At 42.2% G+C, this 9280-nt stretch overlaps 1 protein-coding gene across 1 annotated transcript in view; it reads right to left on the bottom strand.

Annotated features, from left to right (window-relative positions):
- Positions 1-529: 529 nt before the first annotated feature.
- Positions 530-9280, bottom strand: part of LOC116938763 (integrin alpha-9-like) — a 41352-nt gene continuing 32601 nt past the window's right edge. The window contains exons 24-28 of the mRNA XM_076055967.1: positions 8850-8978; positions 8232-8348; positions 6918-7004; positions 4263-4382; positions 530-3007 (exon numbers count right to left, since the gene is read on the bottom strand). Coding sequence (XP_075912082.1) covers positions 2948-3007; positions 4263-4382; positions 6918-7004; positions 8232-8348; positions 8850-8978 — 513 coding nt within the window. The 3' untranslated portion in view covers positions 530-2947. The remainder of the gene's footprint in view (positions 3008-4262; positions 4383-6917; positions 7005-8231; positions 8349-8849; positions 8979-9280) is intronic.

Here is a 9280-nt window from a genome sequence, read left to right as displayed (position 1 = left end):
CATGTAAGGCTGTATTGTGGAAAATTATACATTCATTTTGTTTTGCTGGATGAAAAAAAACTGCTTCCTATTACACAATTGCTTCTTATTCCCAACACTGAGAACACAATTTTCACTCTCTGCTTGCAGCCTCTGCCACGTGCAATCCAAGCAAAATATTATGCAACTACAAATACGTAAATAACGTCCCACCTCACCAAGCCATGTAGACTATCGCCACCACCTCCGTGCATGTCTGAACAAACAACCCAAACAATCACCTGGTTGATATGCAGCTTGACATACTTTCTAAAGTAATTAACAGCACCTGGAGCTGGTTTTATATGTACTGAAGTAATACATCCGTGCGTGGTTGATGCATGTTACTGCACACATGATGAAATATGTTTTTGTTTAGTTTGTTTGCTGCATTGAAATGTTGAACCATAAAATAACTAGTGAATAAAATGTTACTGACAAATCCATATATATATATTTATATAGAAAACTACCAAGCCACCTTGCGTCTTTCTGAAGGGTGAGCAAGACATTTTACGGTAATGGCCAACGACTGTTGTTGTTGTTTTATTACCACTGACAGTGTCTGTTCATAAAACACTCTTCAGAAGCGACACAGGTTTAATATTCACAATCACAAAGTTTATCAATAGATACAACAAATAAAAATTAAGGATAGTGATTATATCCTCGTTTTTTGCCCCGAGTTATCCGGCGTAGATTAAGATTTCCCACTATAGTGGCCAGCTTCTCCACGAGACAGCCAACTTTTGACACCATACAAAAGTGTTACTGATTTTTATTATCAACCCTGCAACAATAATGGGCTGGACAAACCCCTGAACTGGAATTGAAATTGCAGCCTCCCAATTAATTGTGCGTGGAGCACTCTGTGACACACCCACCCGGTATGATTCACAACGATGAACGTGCTCGACAGATAAAAACACATTTTTATAGCAGCCCTCAAATGACGTATATTCAGCGTGTAACCAGTAACAATAACTAACAACAGCATTGTATGACATCACGGCAGGATTTCAAAATGGACGTCTACATTTTTTTGTAATCTAAAAAAAAATCACTGTAATATAATTTATTAAAAGGTATTCCCCAGCTGGAATGTCAGAGAAGAAGGCACGTGAAATAACAATAAAGGTGTATCGTAACTATTATCCCAGGAAAATATGCTGGTAGTTATTTGTACAAGCAGATCCCTTGTAAAGCGTGTTTTGTAATACGTTTTGAGACTAAACCAGCAACATTTTGCATTTACATCAGATTTTTGCGAATACAAATGTGGTGGTAGGTCCATTAGTGGTAATGATAACCCTGGTATGGAATTCTTGGTTTAAACTGATATATGCATTTGTAATTACTATGTAAGAAATAGGTGTGTGTAGATGTCGAGAGTGCGTATGCTAGGCATATGATGATGAATTGATTAATCAGTTCTTCTTTAATTGAAATCGATTCATTTGTTCATTATACACGTATCGAATCATGCATGTGAAAAGCGATTATTTATAACTCATGCAAAGTATATGTCAACACTACATAGACTAATGAAGAGGATACAACTGTATACACCAGGTAGAAATAACTAAATCAATACAAAAGGGATTGGGAAAAAAAGGAGACAAACATAAATCGATTCTTTAATATAATTTTGGGCCGGATTAGTTAGTGAAAATGAATTCGGTCTCGGCGGAGGGGCGAATCAATACTTTCTTGATGTATGTATATGTGTGTATGCATCAAATATCGTGTCTTGGTATGACACTCGTGTACAATATTGGGAAGCTTTCTAACATTCTCACGCTGACACCATAGCTCGCACATTCCTGAGATGAAATTGCAGAAGGAACGACCGAATGTTTTGTTTGCCTGCAATCCTGTGACAGCATCCTCTCTCTACCCCTAAGCTGGTGGCAACTGACCAGTTAAGTTTACGAAACTATGATGGCATCACTCTCCCTCCTCGTTGTTTGTGTCATTTAAACTGGCAGTCACGTGTAGACAAGCCAATCTCTTTTGTCTCTTCCCACTGTTTGATCCCGAGTGTGCTATCAACGTCACGAGATAAATGAATAAGAATGCATTCAGAAATTTCGCATGGCAGGGCAGGGAGTCACACCGCGTGAGAGAACAATTCAGCGGAAAGACGGACCACAGCACTGCTTCTGAAATTTTTTAAAGTGACCGCGTATCCGTACAAGGAGGCAACACTTTTCCACCCCCCTTTCGACAGAGACAAATGTTCGTCACATGACGGTGAGGCTGATATTTTTTTTATTATTATTACGACTGAAATCTAACCAAATTGTCTCAACTCATGTTAAAAGTTATTATGGATTTATGATATTTTTTTGCACAGACATTGGAGACTGGACAGAGCCCATCAACTCGCTGCACTTCAGAACCGGGTTTAATCACGGACATCTGGCCAAATTTTAACGCCCAGGATTTCAGCGGTGCCAGCTTTTGCTCTGTCACCTCTGAGCTACCCAGCCGTCTGTGAGGCTGGCAAATCTAATGCCTTCCCTCCTGCCCCCGCTTGCCAGTGTCATGCATTGACCATCTCCATACTTGACAGCTCTGGTGTATAAACTAAACTTTTGTTTTTATTTACCAGGTAAGGCCCACTGAGTTACATAGCTCTCTTTCAAAAGCAACCTGGCCACAAATGATAGCTCAACGAAGTGACTTATTACATGGATATTTAGAGCAGCCAAATAATCTAAACTCATATTGATTCGAAATGTGGAAGGAAAAACCGGAGGACCCAGAGACGAAATCCACGCGACCACAGGGGGGAGAGACATGCAAACTCCAAATATACGGGTGTGATGGTCGGGATCGAACCCACGACCTCCTGCATACCAGGCGAGGTAGTTAACACCTCGCCTTTGGCGCCTCCTGCAGTGTAAAGGATTCACAATTATCCCACTCAGTAGGCGTTTCTCCGGCGAGGCTTTCTCACTGGTATCGTTCGTTTGCAGAAGCCAACCTACAGGGACAGACACAGGAGAGTCAGCAACTCTACCAAGTGAGCAATATTTCTTACACCTTACACTGTGCATATATGTACGAGTCTTCTTCATAAGTGCCGAAAGTGACAGTATCTATGGATTTATCAAAGATTAATTCATGACTGGATGAGTGCAGAAGCAGAAAAAATATTTGAACATGAAAACTGAACACAAATACAGTATCGAAATTTAACAAATAGAGTAAATCCAATTTTAACAGTAAATCGAAATTTAACAAATACAGTATTTAAATTTCAATGTCACGTAATATCATCAAATCTGTTGACCAAGGCATCATCATCAACCATGTTCTATCAACTGCTGGATAAAAGATAACCATACCATCACCATCTATCATGGCCTCAAAGTCCCACAATCTGTCTCTTTCCTGCACATGAGCTGATCTCATTATTTACTCCATATCTGCCGTGGTTATCCTCTTCCAGTGTGATCCTTCACTTCACTCCCATTCTGTCATTATTCGTGATTACTGTCATAATTCCATCCAGCGACAAGGCCTGCCTAAGTCCACTTACTTTTCTTAACAAACAATATAATTCTTATTCGTTCCCTGGTCCAGATGTTCTTCTTTCAGTTTCTCAGTATATATCCAATCATGTACCTTCCCATGCTTCTGTAATGTGCACTGCTTGAACACGTTCTTCTCTCGGGACAATCGTATATTGGAATGTGGATTAGCAATACAACATGAATGTCATCAAAAATGTATATAATTTGAAAAAAGATTAAAATATCTGATCTACAAATGTGGCATCACAAAATACATCATGTTGCTAAATGCAATTGCAAGCAACGTCCACTCCAACCACAATGACTACTTAACTACAATGGCAATTGTTAGAGCTGCTGTAACTTCCTACCCAGGCACAAGCCCTTCCTGCCGTCTGTTGCCATGTATGTGCTAAAATGCCACACGCGATGACATTCTACATCAACACAACGGCAGTTGTAGCTTCATCATAATAAGGATAGTGAATACCAACAGCCCATCCCACATATGTATACTTCAAGTAGATTCCCATCGTTCATATAATTTACATGCACAATGACTCTGCTGCCTTAATTATGGATACGATTCAAAGCGGGTTATTTTGCAGCCGGTGCGTAGTCACTTTGCTGGCTCCGTGAGTCTGCGAGCGGACGCGAGGTTGGCACCTTTGTGGGCTCAGCGTGGGCTTGCACCTTGCGCTCTGCATGACGTGCGACAGGTACCTGCCACAGAACGAACGCGATGGCGCTGAGCACGAGCACCCCTGCCAGAGAGCTGAGCACAACGCTCCACGTCACAACGTCGACCACTTCTCGCGGCTCGTACTTGGCGTCCGCGGTGACCTGCAGGACCAACAAAGTCCACGCGAATTTCCAAACCGTCAAGTGCTCTGCTTAAGCATTAAAGCAGTGGATTACTCCAATTGCAGGAATGCTCCTTAAAGTCGTATCCTTTGCAAAATCGTGAAATCTTTGTTTCTGTAAATTAATGATCGAGTTGGCACACAGACAATGCAAACGTCACTAATTATGGGGGTGTTTGAATAACTACAGCAAAGAGATGAAAGTCCATTTTTAGAGAACAGTGAGTACCAACAGGACAAACAGATGACTTTTTCCAGCTGAGAAGCAGATTGAATGTATGTAACCTTTTTTTTGACCAGTAAATGACATAAACCCATTGAGACATATGAAACAACATTGCCTCTTCTGAAAAAGTTACCCGCATTTTTTAGGTTGGTACTTAATCCAAGACTGTACCAAGACCGTCAAACAACCGTCCACATTAAGTTTCATTTGGCGGTCCGCAAAGATAGAAATTTGAAGTGGCTAGTTTTGGGATGTACGTTGGATGTGCCAGAACATTACATCCAAGCTTGTCCCACAATACCGTGATTGTGAGTACGTAGAGTTGCCTTGAGTTAAAGCATCAAATGGCCCACCACTCCTCCTTTCATCATCGTAAGCGTGCTCACATCCTCATTGCAGCCGTTCCACTCGTTTATAAATGTTGTGCAGGTTCATTATTAGTTACATTTCAATTGTCTTTGCGATCTCAGGGAACATTATACATTGTTTTATAATATAAATTGTTTCATAATGTAAATTGTTTTATAATGTAAATTGTTTTATAATGTAGAGTTGCGCAAGGGTGCTACCATCTTCACCACATCTAAGTAAGTACGTTTATAAACGTGCAACTCTTATAATCACGAGTGTGCAATAATCGTACATTGTATCAAGAGTCAATGAAAGGCATATTGTACGCAGCTGCCGTAGTTAGTAATAACACCTGCCCGCCAGCTAAAAATGGGACTGTATAAACAATAGTTCACATGAGTACCAGGGTCATGCCCCATTCACTGCAGGTCTAACAAAATAAAAAAATACATAAATAACATCATTATTAAAAGTTTCTCTACTTCTTAAAATAAATGTGTAAATGTTTTGCTAGTAGGTCTTTTGGTTTTTCTTTAACAATAGACTAGATTTTCTTAAGTTTCTCTATGCTAATCAGTGTAATATATTGCAAAAACTAAAATAAACTGCTATTATAAATTATACTATCATGGGGCTAGATGTGTGATATAGTGATTAGCATGATTGCTTCTGGGTTCAGGCCTTGTGGGGTTGAAACCAACCTCAGCTCCACAAATACTATCTTAGCCCCCTGATAATAATTTCCTGATAATGTGATATTCTTACATTGTGGAAAACTGACACCGTTGTCCAATTTGTTTGGAGCAACGGAGCACACAGCATTGACAGTGAGGTTAACCGTGCGGTGATCACAGGGATATTAGGAACATTACCCACATGAATTTCCAGATTAAACCTATCGACGACACATGTTTGGAGATAGAGTTTCGTTTATGATAATACAACACTCGCCATAGCAATTGTCATTGTTGAGTAATGAATGGTGATAGTGATGGGCACGCTACAACCTAGAGTTGGCTGTGTCGGGTGGTGGTGGGTTTTAACGGCACATTTATATATTAACGCGATCTAACCCAAAAACCTCTTATGGATGATATTGGTCGCGAAAGCCTACATGTTAAACATAGAGTTGGCAAGGAAAAATATGTTTACCTTTTTTTTAAATGGGTACTGAACTTTCTAATATAAAAAATACAACAAGCCGTGCGGTACATTTGCATGCACAATGACTAACAGAATTACAGCCTTTTCTACACAAAAAAAAACTGGCCTTTGTACCAAAATGTAAATCTGTGCCAGAAATTGAATTATGCAGGGTGCAGATGTAATTGTATTTACTTCGTACTGTGGAAGCACTCATGAGTGATTAGGTTATGCATTGTCTGGGAACCATTTGAATGAGGCAGTTTTATTCAGGGGGGTGGGGGGGACGGTATCCTGGCTCCAAAAATGTAGAGACAGCACCTGCCTGGGCTTAGCTGCATATTCTGTAACGACTGCCGATGACGTTTAATTCCGAAATGATAATCTTAAATTAATATAGTTTCAAAACACCTCTCATGAGCATGCCAAATGGTGATGCGTGACTCCATCAGAGGGAAATCGATTCACAATTTCCCCCCCCCTCCTCGGAATAATGCTCAAGCTGCGCAAGTGTTCGGTAACGCAGACATGCGCACCCTCTGAAACACAAGACATATCCCAGCCCGCCCTCCCCCCCCCCCCTTTTCACAAGGATGCAAGGGGGGGACTATTAGACCAAGAGTCACGCTGGCTTTAACAGGTGCTCTCCACCACCGTGCACGCATGCAATCGACGCGCAAGCACGCACGCCGCGCCACCAGGACATTTCGCGGCACTTTATTGCATCGCGGGGTAATTTAGCGCGGAGATTGACGGAGCAAATCCAATTAAAGCGGCGCGCGCGCGCGTGCTGACCGTGGCGCGTGCGGGCCCGCCGTCCGGGACGACTCCGTGCAGCGTGACGCTCGCCTCCGCGTCGAGCTGCACCCACGCCGCACGGTCCTGACAGCACGCGCGCACAGGGGGGCCCATCACGGACAGCAGCCGCAGCAGCAGCAGCAGCTGCAGCTGCACGAGCAGCAGCAGCAGCAGCAGCGGCGGTGGCAGAGGCAGAGGCAGCGGCAGCTCAGGGGACCAGGCGCTCAATAACGGCAGAAAGGTTCCCCCCCCCCCCACGGCTACGGCGAGACCCAGAGGCTGTCACAAACAAAATATTTCCGGACATCAAAACTAATGCCGGGCCCTCTGGGAATGTTTTTTTTTTTAAATAAATGTTTTGCTGCAAAGCAAATGTTTGCGAGTGATGGTCATTAATGATGAAGGTGGCGGGGCGGGGGGTGGGTAAAAAAAAAGCACCGATAGATTTGGTGTTAGAATTATGATGAGGGTTTGGAGTGAGATTTAGGTTACGGTTAGGGGTAAGGATGGGATTAAAATTACAGTAGGGGGAGGTTCTGTTGTAAAAAAAAAGAATTCGCTACTCGCGAGGTAGTGAATTTAATTCTCAGTCCGTGGTCAACGCGGCCACCACCCCCCCGTGGTTTATTAAAGGGAGACAGCCGTGCTCTCTCTACGGAGAGGCTGACCTTCATCATTCACTGCGTGGAATTTCCATCTCAACTAAACTATGAGCTATTTTTTTGGTATTGTACTAGATAAAGCCCACTGGGCTATATAGCTCTTTTTCATCAGCGACCTGGCCACAATTGATAGCTCAACGAAGTGGCTTATCGTGTGTAAATGTACAGCAGCCAAATCTTCTAAACGCATCTTTCCACTCCACAAGCCTACGACCAAATCAACCTGAATGCATTGATGGCCATTAATGATGATGAGTGCTTCCCTGTGTCTAGTTGATGTTCTGGTTAGAGATCATTCTTGGACGGAAAAGGAGGGCCAACTGGAAATCAATGTCTTCCACGAAAACTGCATTTAATGACATTAAAAATTCGATGAGGATCTGGCATCATTTAGAGGTATAACACTGTTCAGTTTCCCATCTAAAACAAGGAATTTCAAGGCTGAGCAACTTGTGTTGATATAGAAATAAAGGGTTTAGCTAACACTTAAGTCTGTCTTAAGTCTGTTTAATAAGGAAAGCTTTAAAACACGTAAAAAACCTTAAATGAATAGCATTTGAGCTTCAACAAAATAATGGACATTGGGAAGTGCTGACATGAGCCTGGATAACCACAAGAAATTCATATTTATATTGAGTCAATTTCTCACCATCTCCAGCACGCGTGTGTCCAGCAAAGTCCTGATGTCCACATCACGAACACTCCCCTTGTGCAAGCTGCCGAGAGGGCAGGTGATGTTCACACACCTGGCCATGCCACCGCATGTCTACAAGGCAGATCACGCAGGAGCACACTTTATACAGCACCTACATTTCAAAATCCTTTTTCCATTTATTGCGCATCAATCAATCATACGATGTTTTATTTATCTATCATTGGTATTTATTATATCCTGGAGAACCAGGATATAATAAATTACGAAAAGTCAATTCAATGTGCTTCCATGTTTAAAAGAGCAAAGGGGCCATATTCCTCTATAACAGTGGCCATACGCCATTGGTAGAAATTGTGCCATTACTAAGTAAATCCACTCTTAACTTGACACGGGACCGCACTTGTTTTATGAAACTTGGAGGGATAACGGGTCAATGAACTAATGTTAATGCTCAAGATTCCACGTGTGAGTTGCATGCTCTGCCACAGCATCGCCTTCAAAACAATGTGACATGATCTTTAACATTCCATTACAGCAGGCTGCAGACTCGGACTATTTTTAAAGAGGAGTTCTGTTTGCCCGGGACAACTATTTGATGGTCATTTTACTCACCACTTTCAGGTGCTTAGAATTGATGATGTTGATCAAGTTTTGAAAAAATCCAGGGTTGCTTTTCACATCCGGGTGGTGACAATTTTCAGCTGAACCGTCAATTACACAATTGGCTGCCTGGCCTCCTACCTGCGAAGAGAAAACACGTGTTTACTTAGAATAAAACACTTGGATCCGAGGTATTTTATCTTTAACACTGAAACAGTCGTTTTCCACTCCACAAGCCGACAACAAAATCACAATGAATGCACCCATTTGGATCGTTGTTCAGATGCTATGCATCGTTAACCCTGGTTAGCGGCTGGATGGGAGGTTGCCTGAGAATGACAGAGGTGTTGTCGGCTTGGCCTGTGAGGTGGACAGATAATGGGAGTACAGAAATGGATTCTTGCATCTCTCTGTTAGAAGCTTTGTGTGTTACCCCCATTGTA

Source organism: Petromyzon marinus, chromosome 4 (assembly GCF_048934315.1).
Source record: "Petromyzon marinus isolate PM22_M1 ecotype Great Lakes invasive population chromosome 4, UKy_Petmar_22M1.pri1.0, whole genome shotgun sequence".
NCBI classification, from domain to species: Eukaryota; Metazoa; Chordata; class Hyperoartia; order Petromyzontiformes; family Petromyzontidae; genus Petromyzon; species Petromyzon marinus.
Note: the sequence above shows the minus strand (reverse complement) of the source record. Positions and strands in the feature narration are given on the sequence as shown.